Here is a 20,601-nt window from a genome sequence, read left to right on the forward strand (position 1 = left end):
GTCGGGGGGGTAGAAAAGCCTTACGGTATGGCTTGAGGGGGGGGGGGTTGGCATTTGGATCCCAGTGTCTGGACAAACGGTGGCAGGTCGCAAGACAAGATGGCCATACTAAAGGGCCTGTGTTTTTATTCTCTACCTTGAAAACTAGAATGTGGATTGTTGCATGTCACAGAGCAAATAGAAACATGACTCACTTTACAAGCCATTGCATGGAGAGACCTCACTGTACTTTTATGACAAACTAGGTAGCTTTTTGGTTTTTTTAGTTATGCAAATGGTTTATGCTATTATTCTTGTCTTTAAAAAATCCAACAAGAGTGATGCCCTCAGAGACCCATGCCACATTTCTCTCCCAGCAGTTTGGGGGTGCCTGACTCCCTTTGGGCGTTTCCATATATAGAAAAATGTGGTGCTGCAGGATTGTGTGGTGAGGTTAGGACCGTGACTGGTGTCCCGTCTGCTTAGCAAATCTATCCACAGTTTGGTTTTCTCCTCCGGTACCATGTCTCATAGGGCATGCCAGTCATCTGTATGTGTACTATGTGCCATTGGAGGCATGGACACATTTTATCTGCCCATTCCTCTACTGGTGGATATGTAGGTTGATTTAGAGTTTTCAGTGTAAATTGAAATGCTTGAGAAATGAAGCTGAAGCAACTTTGGACATGTCTCTGAGCACAAAGGCAATAATTTCTGTAGGGTAGCTACCAAGGACATTGATGGGTCAAAAGATACGCATTTAAAAAAATTTTGACAAATACTACCTTACCTTCCAAAAATGCTATATGGATTTATCCTCCCATCCGTCATTTATGAATGTGCCCATTTCTCCTCATCTTTCCCAACACTGCGTATTATCAATCTTCTTGGTTTTGCCAATGTAATGAATTAAAAATGCTTTTCTAGCAGACCTATCACATTATAAAAAGTAGCTTCTGGGAAGTTTGGGCTAGCATTGCCACGCACCACTGCTCTTTCCCCCACTGTGGTGGGCAGGAAGTCCTGAGTTCCTTTCCAGCCTCCCTCAGCTGGTGCCTCCTGCTGTTCCCAGGTTTTGGGAACTCAGCACCTTCCAAGGAGGCAAGCACAGAGGCAGGGCGGGCAGAGCTGCTGGAGCGAGTGCTTCGAGACCTGGAGGTGCGGAATGCCGTGTTGGTGAGCCCCTCTCTGAGTGGCCGTTATGCCCTGCCCTTTTTGATCCAAGGCCACCACCAGCTGCGTGGATTCGTGCCCATCGCACCCGCCTCCACCCAGAATTACACCCAGGAACAATTCTGGGCCGTGAAGGTACTAGGAGGAGGGTTTCCAAAGGTCCTGGCTTGCTATCCCTGGCTTGAGTCATGGCAGGAAAGGACTCAGGTCTCACTTGGAGGACACACGGCCTCATCTGGATAGAAAGAGATGGGGTGTTTGGGAAAGATTTCCTAAGGAGGTGGCTAGAGGGTCAGTTCCCATCAGGCTCCAGGATCACAAGCCCTTGCCTTGCCCTGCAGACCCCGACTCTCATCCTGTATGGGGAGCTGGACCGCATCCTGGCTCGGGAGTCACTGCGGCAGCTCCGTCACCTGCCCAACCACTCCGTGGTGAAGCTGCGTGATGCAGGCCACGCCTGCTACCTCCACAAGCCTCAAGACTTCCACCTTGTCCTCCTTGCCTTCCTTGACCACCTGCCTTGAGGTCACCCACTGGCCAGGCCCGAGGCCTGGCCTGAGCTTGGAGAGTCTGGACCAGCACCTCACCAGGGAGGCAGCCCCTGGGATTGGAGGGTGGAGGTCAGAGGGCCAGACCCAGTCAGGACCTCTCATTTCATCTCACAGGCACAATAAAAAAGAGCATTTTTGTCATGCCTGGGGAGTGACAGGTCCTGTTTCCTGGTATTACAGCAGGTGGGGTGGGAGTGGGAGGCAAGTCTGGAACTGCTTTGGGGCTGGGAGCTGGAGGGAGGTTTCAGCAGCCTGGGAAGACTAAGAACATGGGCTACTTCCTAGCTGGCTGCCCTTACCACTCTGTGACTCAATTTCCTCATCTGTAAAATGGGCATGATGTTAATACCTAACTCAAAATTTGTTTTTAGGATTGAATCAGTCTGGGTAAGTGAGGTACTTGGCCACACGGAGCTGGAGGGGGTCAGGGCGAGGGGGTATTACTGCTGCGTGCCCACTGGGATTGGTGGGAAATCCAGGATCTGGCAGTTGAACTGAGTGAGTCAGGAATGCAGGACCTATGGCCTAAGGGAGCAGGATGTGTAGGGCTGGAGGTGGGGAATGTGGTTTAACAATTAACATAGCATTGGTGGTGAACTACCAAGACTGCTTGCTCCTGGGTATGTAAGCAGACCAGACTGAAACCCTGGGAGCGTTGGGATGGACCCCTACCCTACCCTCCTGGCCTGCCTCCTCTGAGCCAGGAGGCTGAAGTCTTCAACCCTGCCCCTCCCCAAGCTGACTTCAGAACTGCCTAAGGGTACAAAGGCCAACTGGGGGCACAAGTGGGCAGCTACAACTGTGTGCAGTCTGGGGGTGGCCAGTACGACACCTGTGCCTCTTTATCCTCCCTCTCCGGTGGCTGCAGAAGAGCCAGGAAGCCTGGCACAGGGTCAGCCAACAGTATGTCACATGTATGCTTTTGTGCAGTTTCCCCACCTCTCCCGCTGTCACGCAGCCTCAGTTTCATCCTCCCACCATGACATTCTCTGTCACACAGATGCTACCACACCCAACCACCACCTCACACTCGTATTGTCACACACACGGTCACACACACTGATGCACACTGTTAGATTTGCCCACACAGCTGCACATTCGCACGATCTCACAGGCAGTCACATATGTGCCCCTCTGTCCATTTATCCTTTCCTGACACTTTGTCCAGGCATAGGCTCAGTGCCCTACCAGGTACACGGATCTGCGGGTACACGGACCGGCCTCCTGGAGCTTATACAGTATGAAAAAACAGATATTGACCAATAACCTCTCCACATAGGGGGCTGAGGCAGTCAGGGAAGCCCTCCCTGAGGAGCTGAGACACGGAATGGGGGAGAAGTCGGAGACGCACGGGAGGGGGTCGGGGAGCAGGCAGGAGCCAGCTCTGGCAGGACTTTGCAGCTCTGTACCCCAAGAGTAAGGGGCGCCGGAGGGGCAGACACTTCGTGTGTCAGTGTCTACCCACCTCGCTTCTGTCCCCATGTGGAAGTTGTGGGAGATAGAGCCCTCTGGAGGCGGGACCATCCGGAGCTCGCTTCTAGGCCCGGGGGCGGGGCCTGGCGGGGTGGGGCCTGTGGGGGCGGGGGCGGGGCCAGCGGGGGCCAGCAGTCAGCCGCGGGGCGTAGCAGGTGGCGGCGGAGGCTGCCCGCGAGAGGAATCCGGTAATCGGAGCGGAGGCTGGAACCAGGGGCGGGCGGAGACTCCCGCGCCGACGCGGCCCTAGAGACTGGGACGGCCCTTACTCGCAGTCTTCGGCCCCGCCCCGCGACCCGGTCCGGGCACGTGGTAGGCAGACCCGGGCGGTTCTGAGCCCGCGACCTCGCAGGACCCTGAGCCCTGGGCACGGTCCGGAGCGGGCGCTGAGAGGCAACCGCGGGCCCAAGACCGGCAGACAGCGAGGTGGGGGGCCCCGGAGAGGAGTAGAGCGATCTGGGGTTCCATGGGATAAAATCCGGGCAATTGGGAGAATGATTTGGGAAGGGCTGGGGGAGTCAATGCCTGGGATCAAACCTGGCTCAGCTATTCTCTAGCTGTCCCCGAACCTCTCAGCCTCAGCTTTCTCCTCTGTAAAGTGGGCATTCAGAGGCACAACTTCATGGGGCTTTTTGGCGGATTCAAATGGGCATGTGTCGAAAGCGGCCAGCACGGCTCCTGAAACAGAATGGGGGCTCCAAAACGGGGTGTGTTCTCCCTGTGGGACGTTGGAGGAACCGCCCTGGGGAGGGCCTGTGTGCAGATGGAGTCCACTGGGCCCCAGACGGGAGGGGTAGGTAGCCACTCGCTTTACCCCCAGCTCACCCCGCGCAGCGCCATGGCCAGCGAGGGTCTCGAGGGCGAGCACCCGTCCGTGACACTCTTCCGTCAGTACCTGCGCATCCGCACCGTCCAGCCGGAACCCGACTACGGTGAGAACGCGGTGGTTCCAGGGCCTGCGGTGGGGCCCCGGGGCGGGGACTGTGCTGTATACCAGACTCCAACCCCTGTCACCCAGCTGAGCCCCACTCTGCTGCCCCAAATGGCGCCTCAATGCCTCTAGCCATTCCCCAGACCAACAGACTGCTCAGCCGCCCCCTTCAGACTGTGCTGCACCAGAAGTTACTCCTGGTGGCTAGTTAAGGAACAACTTCACCTCACTGCCCAGTGTTTGAGGTCGGGGAGGGGAGACCAGACAGCCACAAAGAAAGACGCTCCAGAAGCCTACTGGGGCAGGACAAAGGCCACAGCCCTTAGGGAATCAAGCTTGGTGGCTGGAAATTGTGGACATGGGTCCAAACCCCTGCCCTGTATTTACCAGCTGGGAGACATTAGGTGAATCTCATGTCTCTGTACCACAGTTTTCCTATTTCTAAGGAAGATAGCAATCACTCCTGTTTCTAACTGTGGACTTCCCACTTGACCTTCCACAAAGGGTCCCTGACTGGCCAAAAATATCTTCTTCGTTGGAGACAGAAATGCAGGTGTCCCTGAGGGATGTGGAATTGCACTGAGGAGGCAGCAGCCCATTTCGAATGGGCTCCCCTCTCTGAATGCACCCCAGCTTTGCCTGGATCGGTGGGAAGTGTAGGTAGGCAGAAGCAACCCCAAGACTCTCTGTGTCCCCAGGGGCTGCCGTGGCCTTCCTTGAGAAGAGAGCCCACCAGCTGGGCCTGAGCTGTCAGAAAGTAGAGGTGAGCTTGGGGCCCTGCATGGGGAGGGGATCTGGCCCTGGGGCATCTCCTTACCTCCTGGTCCTCTCCAGGTGGCACCAGGCCGTGTGGTGACCGTGCTGACGTGGCCAGGCACCAACCCCAGACTCTCCTCCCTTTTACTCAACTCCCACACGGATGTGGTGCCTGTCTTCAAGGTGTGTGTGGGGACGGGGGGAGTGGTGTAGGCTTTGAGGCACGCGAAGATGATGTAGACCTTCTCTTGGACCCCAGGGATCCTACTGGGCTGGTCCTAAAACTGACTCCTGATCTCATAGGGCGTTACTCTGTTCAAGCAGCTTTTGTCCAGTGGTCCATTCTGTGCCCACAGTGGGGGGGTGATGGTGGGAACAGAGTTGAGGGATGGCAATCAGCTGCCCTCTTCTATCCCCTTCACCACCCCACTTGACACCCCAACTCTACTATGGGCTTCCAGGACAGGGCCACAGTTGAGCAGAATAGATTAAATTTGGGGCTTGGGTCCTTCTTCTCATCTCCACCCCAGGAACACTGGAGTCATGACCCCTTTGAGGCCTTCAAGGATGCCGAGGGCTACATCTATGCCAGGGGCACGCAGGACATGAAGTGTGTCAGCATCCAGTGAGTGTCCTCCATTCCCTGTCCCCTCCAATGTCACTGGCCCATTGAATTGACACAGGACCTGGGGTGTGATTGGAGAAACTCAAGGCCAAGGAACATCTTGACCTCTTACCTTGGACAGGAATTACCACCATTACATGGATAGGGAGACTGAGGGACAGGGATTTCCCAGAGTCCCCCTACCAGATTGCAGCAGAGTAGGGCCCAGGGCCCAGGGCTCCAGCCTGCCCACCCAAGCATCTGGTGGCTCCCTCAACACCTGGCTTACCTCCTGTCATTGCCCCTCAGGTACCTGGAGGCTGTGAGGAGGCTGAAGGCTGAGGGCCACCATTTCCCCAGAACCATCCACATGACCTTTGTGCCAGGTAGGAGTGGCTCGGGGAGGGACACTCTCAAGGGAGGAGGATATGTTGGTGAGGGTGGCTCCCTCATCTCATGTCCTTGTTGCTTTTGCAGATGAGGAGGTTGGGGGTCACCAAGGCATGGAGCTGTTTGTGCAGCGGCCCGAATTCCAGGCTCTTAGGGCTGGCTTTGCCCTCGATGAGGGTGAGCGGGTGGCAGGCCCCTGAGTGGCCAGTAGGGGATAGGGAATCTGCTAGTGGGGGCTGGGCCACTCCACCCTCTGAATCCCCTTTTCCTCCCCAGGCTTGGCCAACCCCGCCGATGCCTTCACTGTCTTTTATAGTGAGCGGAGCCCCTGGTGTGAGTATGGGTTCGGCAGGAGGGTGTCACTGTGCAGATGGGGTGCTGGGCCAGAGGGGCAGGGGCCTGCCCAGGGTCATGCAGCAGGTTTGGACCTGAGTAGGCCTTGAACCCAGAGCCTCTGCCTCCCAGACCCTTCCTACCTGGGCTTCTCCTTCCTGAGCTTCTTAGGGTAAACCCCTGCCATGGGCAGAAGCCAGCTCTACACTGTGCATTCTGTGGGGGACAGCCCTGCCAGAGGAGCTTGGAATGAGGGGAAGACCTGGGTCCACCCCAGGGCTGATACTTTTTCAGCCCTACCCATGCTTAAGACACCCACTTCTCACTCATTTTTCCCAGGGGTGCGGGTCACGAGCATCGGGAAGCCGGGTCACGGTTCACGCTTCATTGAGGACACAGCAGCAGAGAAGCTGGTGCGTGGCACACAGGGAGGGAGTTTGGGAATTCCCAAGGCTCTATCCCAGGGCCACTCTCACATCCGATCTCACACTCTCCTAGCACAAGGTCGTGAGCTCAATCCTGGCTTTCCGGGAGAAGGAGAGGCAGAGGTAAGGCAGCCTGGGAAAGAGGGTGGGGGTCTGAGCATCTGTGCAGGAGAGAAAGGAGGTTCCCCCTGCTGCCCCTGCCCTGTCTCCCACCGCAGGCTGCAGTCAAACCCGCACCTGAAGGAGGGGGCTGTGACTTCTGTGAACCTGACTAAGCTAGAGGGGGGCGTGGCCTGCAATGTGGTACCTGCTACTATGAGCGCCAGTTTTGACTTCCGTGTGGCACCGGATGTAGACCTGAAGGTGCCACCTCTACCTGGGTTTGGAGGAGGGAGCCGGGTCCTCAAACCTATCTTGGAGGCTCAGGGAGAGCCCGAGAGGTCAGCTCATCTCCCTTCTCATAGGCTTTCGAGGAGCAGCTGCAGGGCTGGTGCCAGGCAGCCGGCGAGGGAGTCACCTTCGAGTTTATTCAGGTATCGGCTGGGGACCCATGGTCGGGGAGCCGTGGGCACAGGGGAGACTGGGCTGGCTGAGTGTGGGTCACAGTGGGAGTGTGCGCTTGGTGTGCCTGCATATATCTAGACATTGCCTTAGCTATGAGAGACACGTTTTATTCACCAACAAGCATTAGTCATGGAGGCCACTGTTGGGTGCTGAGCATAGCATAGGAGTAAAATTAGGCACAGTTCATGGCCTTCTAGTCCTTACAGCACGAAAAAAGGAATAGACCTGAATTAGACATTTGTATAATATTACTTTTACATAAGTATGAACACATGTGGTTCAGGAAAGGGTGGGACCCCACACTCTGAGAACCCACAACGAGTATTCGGCCAGTCTGAGAGGTCTGGGAGAGCCATCCTGAGGAAGGGCCACTTGGCCTAGGATATGAAGGATGGACAGGAAGTAAGAAGATGGAGAGCAGGGCAAGGTCCCAGACCTGTGGCTGGACTGGCCAGCTGGGCATCTGAATAGGTGGATTGAGGCCAGGGTGGGGAGTGGGGGTTGGATGTGTGCCTGTGGCAGGCACAGCCCACCCTATGAAGAATAGGGCAAGATGTCCGGGCCCTGTCCTGATCTTGCCTTCCTTCCCCTCCCCCCAGAAGTGGACAGAGTCCCGAGTGACATCTACTAATGACTCAGATCCCTGGTGGGCAGCATTCAGTGGGGTCTTCAAGGACATGTGAGCGTACTGGCTAGCCTTTCCCTTTCCTCTGTCCTTCCCCTACCTCCCTTCCACCTTCCTTGTCCCTTCAATCCTTCCCTTGCCCTCTCCCCTCACTGCCTCCCCATTCACCAGGCTCTTACCTCGGCAGGAACCTCACTCTGGAGCCGGAGATCTTCCCAGCTGCCACCGATAGCCGTTATCTCCGTGCGGTGAGCCTCATGCAATGGATGAGCAGTGGGTGGGCCTGGATCCTGGCCTTCCTCCTAACAGCTTCTCCTTGCCCCCTGCAGGTGGGGGTCCCAGCTCTGGGCTTCTCACCCATGAACTGCACACCCGTGCTGCTGCATGACCACGATGAGCGTCTGCATGAGGCTGTGTTCCTCCGTGGGGTTGACATATACACACGGTTGCTGCCTGCTCTGGCCAGCGTGCCTGCCCTGCCCAGTGAGAGCTGAGTCCCAGGCTCCCCAACCTCTACCCCGGAGTGTCCATCCTGACCAGTGTTAAGTGGTCTACCCCTCTGCCCCCCTGCCCCACAATAAAGTCTGTGTGCGGACAGGGGCCAGTTCTGAAGTACTAAGAGCAAGGATGTTCATGAAGCAGGGATTCTGTCATTTTATTTGTGGACATGCTGTTATCACCCCCAGTTCACAGATGAGGAAACTGAGCCTGGCTCTGGATATGTCTCTAGCACCCTATGCTGCTCTTGTGCCCCTCGACACGGCATGCTCATTCAGTACCACCCAGCCCTGTCTGGCATCAAAGGACCATAATTCTTGTTCTCAATGGTCACTATACCTATATCTGACTTTTAAGGTCGGGGATACCATCCTCGTTGAGAGGGAAACTAAGACAAAGATCTCAGGGAAACATTCCTGGCTTTCTGGAAACACACTTGGGATCCTGAGATAGAACTAGAACTGGAGGCCAGGTGGGCCCTGCCAGATGTCGGGGCAGGCAGATAACGAGCAAGTCAAGACTGCTCGCATTTGCCAGACCCTAGGGATGACAGGTGTGGCACCTGCTCTGGTGTTGGGAGCTTGAGTCACAGAGGGGTAGGAGCCTTGGTAGACCTGGTTAGTTGACTTTAGGGTCCCCAGCACCCTGTGTAGGGAAGGATCAGTGTGTGCAGAGCGGCCCACGAATGGGGGCTTCAGTCTGTCAGCACTGCTAGGGCTCTAGGCAGTACCAAGAAGTCACTGTGGCCCCGAGAGTTGAGCCTGTTCCTCTAGCTTATCCGATCTAGTCCTGTTCTGGCCTCCACAGGAACTGGGTGGGACAGGTATGGCTGGGCTTTTAAGTGCTGACAGTGGCCAGAGGGAAGTCCACAGCCTGGTTCTGTGGCCTGCAGGCTTAGTCCCCATGGTAGTAATCCCTGCACCTGGAGTTCTGACAAGGAGCCAGGACTTTGTTATCTTTGAACCCTCACAGCAGCCCCTGGATGCAGGTTTCACTGGAAGCCCTTTAGAAGCTCTGCTAGAATACCCTGTCCAGGACTGCATAGCTTGCAGGTAATGGGAGTCCACAAAGAATTGAGACTCAAGAACTGGGGACCTGTGCTTCTACACAAGGGAGGCTCCATGCAAAAGCTGAGTGCAGCAAGCTGGTTGTGATGTTCAGTAAGCCTAGTTGAAGCCCCTGACCTGGGGTCTGGCCTCCCCCTTCAGACTGTAGCAGGATGACTGGGCAAAGGAGTCTTTATGCCCCCTCTCTTGGGGATTAGAGCACAGGCCTTAGTGGAAGCCACATGACCTGGTAACCTCAGGCTGGGCCAAGCTACCTTCAGGACATAAAACCTGCTTTTGGTCCCTTTCAAGACCCCACCTATCTGACACCCCCTGGTAATGGGGCAGTTGGCCATCCAGAGCATGCCAGGATGACAGTCATGAGCTAGCAGCCCAGCCTTGGCTGGCCAAGCAAACTTTCTGGGGTCCAGCATGGGCTGCCTGGGTCCCAATGCCACTTCCATCCCAGCCTAGCTCCATCATCTCGGAACAAATTTCCTTCCCTGTAAAACAAAAAGAATAGTAATACCTACCTCAGAAGGGAGACCATTTATCATGGGTTGTACCTAGTACCCCAGAGTAAGGAAGTGAAATCCTTGAGACAAGTGCCCAAGGCTGGTTCACAAATTACATGATCACCATACTGAAAAGTGAGTTTTGAGGACTGGGTGACCAGGAACAGTGATATGCTTGGCACCTTCTATAGGAAGCCCCCAAATACCAATGACCACTATACCACTTGCTTCATTGACTCCCCTAAGGACGAAGACTTTGCAAATAAAGTAGCTGATCCAGGGTGCACAGCAGGGTCTGGCGCAGTTGCACTAGGAAGACAGTGCCACCACTGCCCTGGGTTGGGGGGACCAGAACAACCCGGAATAGTGGATGCTGGCCATGTACACTAGGAACAGCTTAAGTGTGGAATGGCTCAGGCCAGAGTGCAGAATTCAGCAGGGTCCTTTATCTCCTGGGTAAATTCAAAGATCAGGGTATTTGTGATTACTTTCCTCACCAGCCTACCCAGTCCAGCAGGCTATGTGCTCCAGCCTCCCTAAGGCCCACCACCATTTCTTTTACCAGGTCCCCTTCCTACACTCCAGAACCCCATTTCCCCTGACTCCCACCCATACCCTACCACCGAGAGAAAGCAAAAAATGGAGGTACCAACCCCACTCCAACCCTAGTTCCTGGATCACAGACACAGGCCAACTGACAGATCCTGCCGCAGGTTTATTTGTACAAATAGCACAGGAGGACACCAGCCCCATGCAGATAGAAGCCCAGGGGTCACACCAGTCCTTCTACCCTCACACTGGCAGATGGAAGGCTCTACACTGGTGCCTTTGTGGGGGCCTGGGCACCTTTGGGAGCCTGAGCCTGAGCCGCAGCAGGAGCTGGAGCAGGAGTTGCAGCTGCAGCCTGGGCCTTGGATTGAGCCTTGGCCTTGGCCTTTGGCCGGCAGAGCCTGAGACCCTTGGCAATGCGGGCACGAGCACGTTTCCCGAGCTTGGGGTGAGCGATGTAGGCAAGTCGATTGAGCTTGCGGCTGCCACCCTTTGGGATCTTGGGCTTGACCTCCTTGGGCTTGACAAGGGCCTTGATAGCCTCGGCGCGTGCACTCATGGCCTTGGCGTTGTTGGCCTGCATCTTCTTCAGGCCCTTCTTGTTGTGCTTCTTGGCAAAGCGCATGTTCCTCAGGAACTTGGGGTCTACCTGGAAGGCAAAAAAAAAGCAGACACTGTAAGTGCAGCACGTGGGCCCCAAGTCACCTGTTGTGGCCCTCTCCACAGCTGTATCGAGATTGCTGGGCTCCAGCCAAGGCCTACTGGGGAGGTAGACAGTCAAACTTAAATGCCGAACTTAAGTCAAACTTAAATGCTGAAATATACACCCCTCACAAATCACCTGAAGAGAAACGCGTACTACAACCCCAAAAGCCAACACTCCACCCTAATGCTCCACACACACCACATTTTCCGGGCTACATGCCCAGAGCCCAATAGAGCTCAAATCAAGTGCAGAAGGAAAGAACAAATGAAGGCTGCCCCTTCTGCCAGGGTTGCAGGGTGTCAGCTCAGTTTTCCTGAAACCCCTCAGGGCCATCCCCACCTCTTTTAAGGAAAGTGTCAGTTAAACACCACACCTGGTACAACAGATTCATGGCAAAGAAGGCTGAAAAAGAAATCAAGATGGGGAAACTGAAGCTGTGAAATTCAAAGATTCATTCCACAGATCAGAGATCAAGGGCACAGGGAAGAGACAGGACCCTGTTCTCTTGCTTAGACCCTGTAGCCTCAGCCTTCTCAGCCAATTCTTTGAACTCCTTGGCACAGGAAGGAAAGCTGACCCCCAAGCTCAGCACCGGGTCAGATCAAGGTCATGTGACTGGAAGAATGGAAGATTCTCACAAAGTGCGCAGTACACAAAGATAAAGCCATTCCCTCCCTTCAAGTGCTCTGGATAAGCAATGGGGATGGTCAAACTACCCTCAGGAGGCAGGTTACAGTTGACCAGGGAGTTACGACCTGGGCTGGGAAAAGCCAAGTAAAGGTTTCTTATGGGTTTGGCAGAACTTCAAGTCCAAGCAAAAGGTGGCTGGATAGAGAAACCGTGGACTTTGGTAGTCCAGGTAAGACAAGAGACAGTTCATAACGGTGCTCAGGCAGATGCTGAAGCCAGAAAAAGATACATGAAAGGCTCTCTGATGGTGCAACTGGGGCCAAACAGACACACTTGTATGTGATGCGGCACACACACTCACCCCCTTAAGAGATTCGTATCTTTGTGACCGGGGCTTCTTGATGCCATTTCTGTGCCATTTCCGTGCTGGGAGGAAGCAAAGGAATTAGACCAAATGAGATTTGCTCTAGTAAGACCACCCAACATCACAGCTGGCCAGCCTGGGAAAAACCATTACTTCCCAGAGTAGGCCTTCTTGAGATCTGGAATAACCCTTATCATTGAATGCAAAGCACTGTGGGTATCTCAAGCGGATGCCTGGCTTCTACAACTATAACCCAAAGGTAACAGTGACTGAAAACAAAATCAGCCCCAGGCCCACAGTAGAAATGTGCCCCCTTGCCCTGCCCCGCATCCCTAGTTCTTGTCAGGGTCTGAAGTGTGAGATAAGAAGTTGGGCCAGGGGAACTTACACTGGTTGTGCGTGGTGTGGTTCTTGGACTTGGCCATATCTGCACCTGGAAGAGGAGAGTGGAGGTCAGGCCCGGGGGCTCACAGGGCTGGGCCTATCACTGCCGCCTTGATGTGGAAGGACGTGGGCCAGAAGCCGGAATGAAACTGCACACAGATGCCTGCCTTGCATCTGCGGCCTCCACCGGCCTCAACTTACTCAGCACGACCCAACGCCGGTCCCCGCCTCCCGAACTCGGGTAACAGTGCCCTGAAACCAACCCTCCCTCCCAAGGCTGCGCTCTACCCCAAATCCGAGTCCTCCCCCTCCCATCCACTCCTTGAGAACCCGCAAGCACCACGCGCGCCCCGCGCCCTCCGCTCCCCACAGCCACGCAGCCGGTCTCCCTGTCCTTCGCGGGGTTAGCGCCCGGCAGCTGGCTGGGAGCCGCGGATGGCTCCGGATACCGCGCGGCCAAAACTCACCAAAGCCCGCGGCTCCCGAAGCGCCTTGGACCGGAAGAGAAAGAGGAAGGCCGCTGTGCAGCACGGGAAATAGGATCGTCCGGGCCGGAAGGTTCTTCCGGAAAAGCTTCCCCCAGCGCCGGGAAGAAAGGTTCCGAAGCCTGGGAGGGTACAAGCCAGATGGGAAGGCGGCGCTACGAGCCTCGCTCAGCTTCCTGCAGGTTTTACCCACGTTTATTCTAACTGGACTAGGCTCTTGGGGCCCAGTTCTCATTAAAGGTCCCGAAGACGAAGGGAGACCCTGAGGAATACATGCTAGGAAAGGAGTGACAGACTTGTGTTCTTTAAAAGTACCTTGGCTGCTGTGCGGAGAATGGACTGTAGGGGGCAGAAGTGAAGCGGGGTAGGTGTGGGGCGGCTGGTGCCGTCTTCTCCGAGGTGCCACTGGAGAGTGGGGGAACCTGGAACCCAGCCAGGGCGGCCGGTATGAGGAAGAGTGGATCAGTAGACTGGACTTGGGATGCAGAAGATGAGGGAGGAGAGGGAGGCCAGGTGGTCCCTAAATTTTTGGCTTGAACGTCTGGATGAATGCTGGTACTGTTCACAGAAGTGGGGAAGGTTGGGAGGGACAGGGCTTTTATTGCTTTGCTTTGAGGAGGCCAGTGATCCAGATGTTTCTGTTTGGATACATTAAATGTGATACGCCTGTGGGACATCGAAAATGAGTCGGGCGTTTCCTCCTGACAACTTTTCCCTCTTCCCCTCTCCCCCTCCACAGTTCATCTCCACGCAGCAGTGGGACCGGAGGGCACGGTTAAAGACACAAATCAGACCTTGTCATTGAAAGTCTTCAAAGGCCTCCTCTTGCATTTGGAAAGAAACTCTTTACTTCCCCTAATCCTGGCAGTCTTCTCCATATCATTCACTTCTCTCCAAACCTATGGGCTTTTTTCCTTTCCTGCCAAGTACAAATGCTTGTTCTGACTTCAAGGCCTTTGCACTTATTATCCTCTCTGACTGGACTACCTTCTCCCTGGACTATGCTCTTTGGATGGTGTGCTTTCTTGGAGAGGTCTCCCAAAGACTGCCCACCCTATCTAAAATAGATACACTCTACTCCATCTCCTCAGTTATTCTGTGTCCTCTCATTCTCTTTGCTTCCTTCATAGAACTTTCCAGACTCTAATTATGTTCTATATTTACTTGTGTACGTGTCCACTGGCACAGGTGCCATGAGTTCAGGACTGGTTTGGTCACTTTTACTTCCCCATTGCTTGACATAGGACTTGATGTAGAACAGGAACTTAATAAACACCTGCTGAATGGACGTTCTTTGGCAAGGTGGTTTCACGGAGTGACAGGAGCATATTGCAGAGAGTTGGGGGTGAAGGGGGAAAGGAAGATGTGGACATCTGCTCGGGACTTAGTTTTGCCAGGTTGTTATAACAGTGGCAGAGCAAGCAGTGAGCAGAGAGCCATAGTCTGACAGGGGAGGCAGATTCAAAGACAGGTGATGATGGCCATGCATTAACATTGGAGCTGCTATAGGGATTGGCCCAGGGTGAAATCCCAACTGCCTGTCAAAGGGGGAGCAGTGACAAGAGTGGGGAGCTTTGATTGATCTGGGACTTGTTCAGGAGCCAAAAGGGAACATGACCTAGAGCCACTTGCCTGCCATGCCTTTCAATAGGTACGATGGTAGGGCCAGCCTTATGTATAGGGATAGTTCCCTCCTTCTTCCTTCCTCCCTCCCCCCCTCCCCTCTCCCTCCCTCCCTTTATCCCTCCCTCCCTTCTTCCCTTCCTCCCCTCCCCTCTTCACCCCTCCCTCACCTCCGTCTCTCTTTCTCCCTCTCCCTCTCCCTCCCTCCCTCCTTCCTCCCTCCCTCCCTTCCTTTCTTTCTCTCATTCTTTTTCCGTGAAAGCTCTTTTGTAACAATTGTATTCATTCAGTCATAATTCATGGACATCCTTCCCTGTTCATGAAAATCCTTTGTGGTCCTATTTTATTTTGCTCATTTGAAAACATTATTGGTGTGTGTGTGTTGGAGGGTGGGGCACCTGGGTGGCTCAGTTGGTTAAGTATCGGACTTTGGCTTAGGTCATGACCTTGTAGTTTGTGGGTTTGAGTTCCGCATCAGGCTCTGCATTGACATTGAGGAGCCTACTTGGGATTCTTTCTCTCCCCCTCTCTCTGCTCCTGTCCTGCTTGTTCTCTCTCTCTCTCTCTCTCTCTCTTTCAAAATAAATAAATAAACTAAAAAAAAAAAAAGGAATATGGGACTCCTGGGTGGCTCAGTTGGTTGAGCGTCTGACTTTGGTTCAGGTCATGATCTTATGGTTCACATGAGTTCAAGCCTCATGTTGGTCTCACTACTGTCAGCACAGAGCCTGCTTTGGATCCTCTGTCCCCCTCTCTCTGCCCCTCCCCTGCTCACACTCTCTCAAAAATAAGCATTTTTTTAATTAAAAAAAAAAAACCTTTAAAAACATTATTCTGGGGCTGGCTCAGTTAGAAGAGTGTATGACGCTTGATATAGGGCTTGTGAGTTCAAGCCCCATGTTGGGCGTAGAGGGTACTTAAAATAAATAAGTAAATAAGCAACAACAAAAAAAAAAACCCCACCACAACCATACATTATTCTGAAAGAGGTCAGTAAACATCACCAGATGCCAAAGGAGTCTCTGACACAAAAAAGGTGAAAAATGTAACCTTTTCTCCAAGGTTGACACACTTCCACCCTCTATGAATGAGCAGCTCTTGCCCCATTTCAGGTCCATGTGGAGGCCTGGGTCCACCTTCCACCCTCAGTGGCCTAGCCTAGGGCAGAGCCACTAGCTAGACTCAGCGGAGTGTCTATCAACCAGGCCCCTTGCCGATGCCTTGGGCACAAGCTGGAGAGGTGAGGCCTAGATAAACCTTGCACTGGGCGAGACTGGATGTGACCCACCTGAACCACGTGGCCTCCAGTGGCATTGTCTTGCCCAGGCCTTGTCCAGAGCCACAGTCCAAGTAGGATCCAGTAGGGCCCATTCACCAAAGTAACGGGATTGGAGATTATTTTTGCTGGGATTATTTTTGCTGTGCCTGGCACAGGTCCAGGTGCATGTGGGGCCTGATAAGTATTTGAGGAATTAAATGTACACACTTCACAAACCCAGGCAGATGGCAGAATCAAGAGGCAAGAAGCCAATCAGCCTGAAGGGATTTCACAGGGATAAGAGTCAGCTCTTTGACCAGGTCAGATCTCTGCTCTCTAAGCTTCATTCTGAGTGTAACCTGGGGACAAACACAGTAATTGCTCCACAGGGTGACACTGGATAATTTGAGTAAAGCACTGAACACTGTGCTGAGTACACATTAGGTGCTCAATCATTGTCAGTCTCATTTATGCTTTTTTCCCCACAAGGCCTCTGGAGAGGGGGAGAAGGCTCAGGGAAAGAATGTCAGAGGCAAGTGAATGCTAAAAATGAGGACAGGATCCAAGGGAGGGTCAGGCTGGAGGGAAGGGACAGTCCTCAGGGGTCCAGATTCCCCTCAGGCTAGAGTCCCCTCAGTTCCAGAGGGACAGGGACCCCCAGTGTACCAGATAAGAAGGACTGTGGGTGGGTTATCAGAAACCAGGATGTTCTCTCTGTAGAAGACTGGGGGGGGGGCACAGAAGAGGAGCCCCCCTGAGCAGTGGCTTTGGATCTGCTTAGAAATTCCAAAGTGAGAGGCCACCTAGCTCTATGTGGCCACAGAAGGCAAAGCTGTGACTGAGGAAGGCCAATACCAGCTCCATGGATGAGGATTATTTCAGATCAATCAGAATTTCCTCCGAACTATGGAGCAGTGAGTTCCCAGAAGCAGTGAGCTCTCTTGTACAAGAGGTATGCAAGCAGTGATTTAATTACTGAAGATGGAGGATGAAGTATGGGATAGAGGGTTGGAGAATATAACCTTTAAGTTCACTTATCTCTGGGAGTCTGGGATTCAAAGTTCCTGGAGAAGGAAAGGTGGTGGGCAGCGTGTGATGCCAGCGTGGGGCTCGGGGCCTGGCAGGGAAAGAGAGGACAGATCAAGCGGAGGCTTGGAGGTGCAGCCCATCCCTCAGGTCACTGGGTATGTCTTCAACAGCCCCAGGCCACCGATTTTCCCTCTGGGGGGGCCTCTGGCCCCGGAGTGCTGCAGTGTCCCCAACCAGGAACGTGAGCCTGCTATCCGCATGAGGGCAGCACGGGCCCACGAATGGAATGGTGCTGCAGCTGGTAGGCTGGGGCTCCCTCTCATGGGAACCCTTTGAGCCTCCAGTCCCTCTGTCCCTCTCTCTGTCCCTCTCTCTCTTTCTCTCTTTCACACGCCCACCCCCCCCCACACACACACTACTTTTCCACCCACCTCCACCTGTGGATCAAGCCTCTATCTGCCATTCTTAGCAGGTGCTCTGGGGTAGGTTGGGTCCCCCTGGCCCCATCAAGAGCCTGGTGGTGATGGGGGGTGGGTGGGTGTCTTCCCCAAAGAGAGTTCAGGGTAGAGAAAACGAAGCCTGTGGAGACCACCCCTGTTGGTCTACCTGAGAGTTATAGGAAGCCACAGTTTGGGCATCAGGTGGGCTTGGGTTCAAATCAGACTGCCACTCACCAGCAGAGTGACTTCACATTTCTGAGCCTCAGTTTCCTCATCTGTAACAGTGGGGGAGAGCATCACCCAGTGCTGAGCAGGAGGAAAGCCTCCCAGGACCTGGATGTGCATTCATGAGACCGCCTGGCAGCCTTGGAGGGTGATGGGGCTTTCGTTACCATATTTCACAGATGGAGAAAGGGGAGTCTTTGGGCATGACTTGTTAGAGGTCCCACAGCCAAATGGAGGGCTGCCATAGTCCAGACACCCAGCGGGACCCGGAAGAGCATGGGATGGTGTATGCCTGGTGAGGCCATAGAGGGAGCCCTGTGATGCTGACTCCCACCCCTCAGGTGATCTGGGAGAAGCTCTTGGCCTCTAAGGTCAACAGATGCTCTAAGTGGGAGCATCCTCAGTGCTAGCCCCTGCCTCTGCTCAGACTCACTCACCCAGAACAGGCCTAGAAAGGAGGGCGTGTTGGTGATGGTGGCAGTGACCCTGGGAGGAGGCAGGGGTCAGCCAGCCTCAGGCAGGCAGAGGCAGGCAGGATGTGAATGGAGGAGAAGCTCGGTGCCTCAAAGAACTGACTTGCTGGGCATGGAGGGGGAGTAGGTGTGTGTGGGGGGGTTGGACAGGGCAAGACTGCACCCCAGAGTGGCTCCCCCCACTCCCGCCCCGCCTCTGAGGTGGAAAACACAAAACAGCCAAGGGGACTCCTTTTTAACAAAGAGGGTCTGAAAAGGAAGAATGAAGCAGAGGGCTGGGAGGGACCCTTTCCTTTCCCTCCCCAGCAGCTTCCAGGGAGTCAGCAATGTCATTGCTATGGCAACCGCAGCCCCTCCAGCTCCCCTTTCTCCTTTACTGCGTCCTGACTGGATGCCCACTGTCCCAGCCCAAGCTAAAGAGAGGCCTGGGGTGGGGGGAGCATCTTACTGTCAGGCTGAAGGACAGATAGGCCATGAGGGCCACAGGAGGGTTGTAAGCCAGGGGTGGGGTGGGGAGGTCTAGGGGAGGCTCTTGACTTGCCCTTGTCTGCTTCCCATTTAGTCCTTTAGTAAACCCCCCTCCAAGGGCCCAGTGCATCATGGACGAAATGAGGGAGAAGGAAGCCCACCCCTGTTTAGGGAGGCACAAGGGACACCAGAAAAGGAGCTGGGGATCTGAGGAACAGCACAGCCAGGAGGGCTGAGGTCCCATCAAATGCCCCCTTATCAAGAAGGGCTTGTGGACATAGACACTGCCCTTTCTAAGCAGTGTCCCTGGGTAAATCACCCAACTTCCTAGGGGCTACCCCTTACTCCCCTTCTGCCCCCATTCCATGTAAAATGGGGTCAGCCATGCAGGCTGGGGGAGATTCTAGTGATGCAGCAAAGAGAAAGGATGACCTCTCCAGGAGATCTGTGGATGGACCCTGGGAGGCCCTGAGCTTAAAACCGTTTATGTCTGCTGGGCTGTAGCTGTGGCCACGATCACCAGGAGCATCTACTGTGCACAGAGCCTGGAGGGCTGGGTGGAGAGGAAGATGTAGGCACAGAACATCAGAATGCAGAACAGAGAGGGCCCATCCAGGCCAGGAGCCTCTAGGGGTTGGAGGAAGGACCTGGAAGTCTTCCTGGGAGAGGAGGCATGCTGTTGGCTGGAAGGTAGGCCGTGAAAGATCAGGCAGGAGTGGGGAGGGGACGGGAAGGGGGCAGGGAGCTCTCTGGCAGGAGACTCCAGCTGATCCGGGCCTCCCTGAGCTGTACCCTCAAAGTCCAAGGGCCTGGCCCACAGTGGGCATCCTTGCCTTCCCGGCACACAGCCCTAAGTCCAGGCCTCAGCAGAGAGAGGGGTGCCCTGCTGAGGTCTGGAGCCAGGAGCTTTTCACTGCTCATCACCGGTCCTCACCATACCCTCAGAGCGGCTTCCCTCATTGCTCCCATGTTGCAGATAGGGAAACTGAGGCTGAGAAAGGTGAAGTGACTTGCCCAGGGTCACCAACTTCTTCTCCTCTGTCAAAGCCACTCTTGGAAGGTCTTCTGGGCTTGGACCCTGCCTGAGACTCTCACACTGGTGACAGTTTGGGAAAAGGAGAGCGATGCCTCACCTGAGGAGTGAGTCAGTGATAGAGCATGCTCTGGCATCCACAGCAAGTAGCAGAGAGTGGAGGGCCTATCTCATCCCCCCAGAATAACATTGGTGCGTCCTTCCTTTCTGTGTCTATTGCACACTTGTTCATCAGCTGGCCGTCACATTCTCAGGCACCCCCAGCCCATCCACTGGTGAAAGTTCAAGAGTATGATCCAGATCTTGCCTGACACATAGCAGCTAGGTGAGCTTGAGCAAATACTGAACCCCCTGTGGCTCAGTGACCCCTCCTGTAAGATGAGGATGAGGACACTACCTACTTGGCAGGTTGTGGTGAGGCTTCAGGGACCCATTCCTACCACGCACTTACCGGGGTCTGGCCGTGATCTCTATCCTGCTGAGACCAGGCTTGAAGCAGCCAGAGGCCAGGCAGGTACTATGGGGGTCCTTCCCTACCCCCCAGATCTTTTCTGGAAATAGGGAAGCTGCCCACCCCCAGGGTGCCCTGTCCAGAGGGAGATGGGAGAGCAGGGTTGCCCTGGGATGCCCCCTCCTCACCTTGGGCCGGATGGTGGGGGCGGGGCCCGGAGAGGGCGGGCTGAGGAGCTGCTGCGGAGTGGGGGTGGCTATGAGGGGCATGTGAGATGAGATCCCCACCACTCCTGGCAACCAGGCCCCAGCTCTGGGAGCCGGTGGCGGGTGAGAGCTCAGTGGTCCTCACTGGGCCTGTCTCTGCACGGCTGCCCATCTGGCACGGGCCTGGCCGCACTGGTTTTAATCGTTTTCCACAAGCAGCTCCTGGAGGTGCGGGGGCGGCTTCCCCTTGACTTGCCTCTCCTGGAGGATGAGGCTTGGCTAAAAATAACTTGAATTGCTGTGCTCCCACCCTGGCGGGAGGAGGGGCCTGGGGGCTGCGGGGGTGGGAATGTGGCAGCAGCCTGGAGAGGGGGTTCCCTGAGAGAAGATGGAGCAAAGTAGTGCCGGTAGGTG

At 54.9% G+C, this 20,601-nt stretch overlaps 3 protein-coding genes across 9 annotated transcripts in view; 2 read left to right on the forward strand and 1 right to left on the reverse strand.

The window, feature by feature from the left end:
* ABHD14A (abhydrolase domain containing 14A) overlaps window positions 1-1,846 on the forward strand; it is a 7,082-nt gene extending 5,236 nt beyond the window's left edge. For 2 of the 5 annotated variants that reach the window (XM_049640595.1, XM_049640596.1), the window contains exons 4-5: window positions 1,052-1,287; window positions 1,494-1,846. In XM_049640595.1, the coding sequence (XP_049496552.1) occupies window positions 1,052-1,287; window positions 1,494-1,676 (419 nt within the window). In that variant the 3' untranslated portion in view covers window positions 1,677-1,846. The remainder of the gene's footprint in view (window positions 1-1,051; window positions 1,288-1,493) is intronic. The other 3 variants (XM_049640597.1, XM_049640598.1, XM_049640599.1) reach the window with 3 other exon arrangements.
* A 1,431-nt stretch (window positions 1,847-3,277) lies between these two features.
* ACY1 (aminoacylase 1) lies at window positions 3,278-8,577 on the forward strand. 3 transcript variants are annotated; one of them, XM_049640593.1, is made up of 15 exons: window positions 3,278-3,602; window positions 3,997-4,108; window positions 4,806-4,870; window positions 4,942-5,046; window positions 5,394-5,488; window positions 5,777-5,853; window positions 5,945-6,034; window positions 6,134-6,190; window positions 6,530-6,603; window positions 6,689-6,738; window positions 6,834-6,978; window positions 7,080-7,148; window positions 7,779-7,858; window positions 7,992-8,052; window positions 8,134-8,577. In XM_049640593.1, the coding sequence occupies exons 2-15, from the start codon at window positions 4,015-4,017 to the stop codon at window positions 8,296-8,298; spliced, it is 1,227 nt and encodes a 408-aa protein (XP_049496550.1). In that variant the 5' UTR covers window positions 3,278-3,602; window positions 3,997-4,014; the 3' UTR covers window positions 8,299-8,577. The 3 variants fall into 3 exon arrangements, with proteins under 3 accessions (XP_049496550.1, XP_049496551.1, XP_049496549.1); XM_049640594.1 differs by having other exon boundaries at window positions 3,278-3,488; XM_049640592.1 differs by having other exon boundaries at window positions 3,278-4,108.
* A 1,981-nt stretch (window positions 8,578-10,558) lies between these two features.
* Window positions 10,559-12,545, reverse strand: RPL29 (ribosomal protein L29). Its single transcript, XM_049640600.1, has 3 exons — window positions 12,501-12,545; window positions 12,110-12,174; window positions 10,559-11,061 (listed from the first exon to the last, which is right to left on the reverse strand). The coding sequence occupies exons 1-3, from the start codon at window positions 12,535-12,537 to the stop codon at window positions 10,678-10,680; spliced, it is 486 nt and encodes a 161-aa protein (XP_049496557.1). The 5' UTR covers window positions 12,538-12,545; the 3' UTR covers window positions 10,559-10,677.
* Between the last annotated feature and the right edge of the window lie 8,056 nt (window positions 12,546-20,601).

This window comes from Panthera uncia, chromosome A2 (genome assembly GCF_023721935.1).
Source record: "Panthera uncia isolate 11264 chromosome A2, Puncia_PCG_1.0, whole genome shotgun sequence".
NCBI lineage: Eukaryota > Metazoa > Chordata > Mammalia > Carnivora > Felidae > Panthera > Panthera uncia.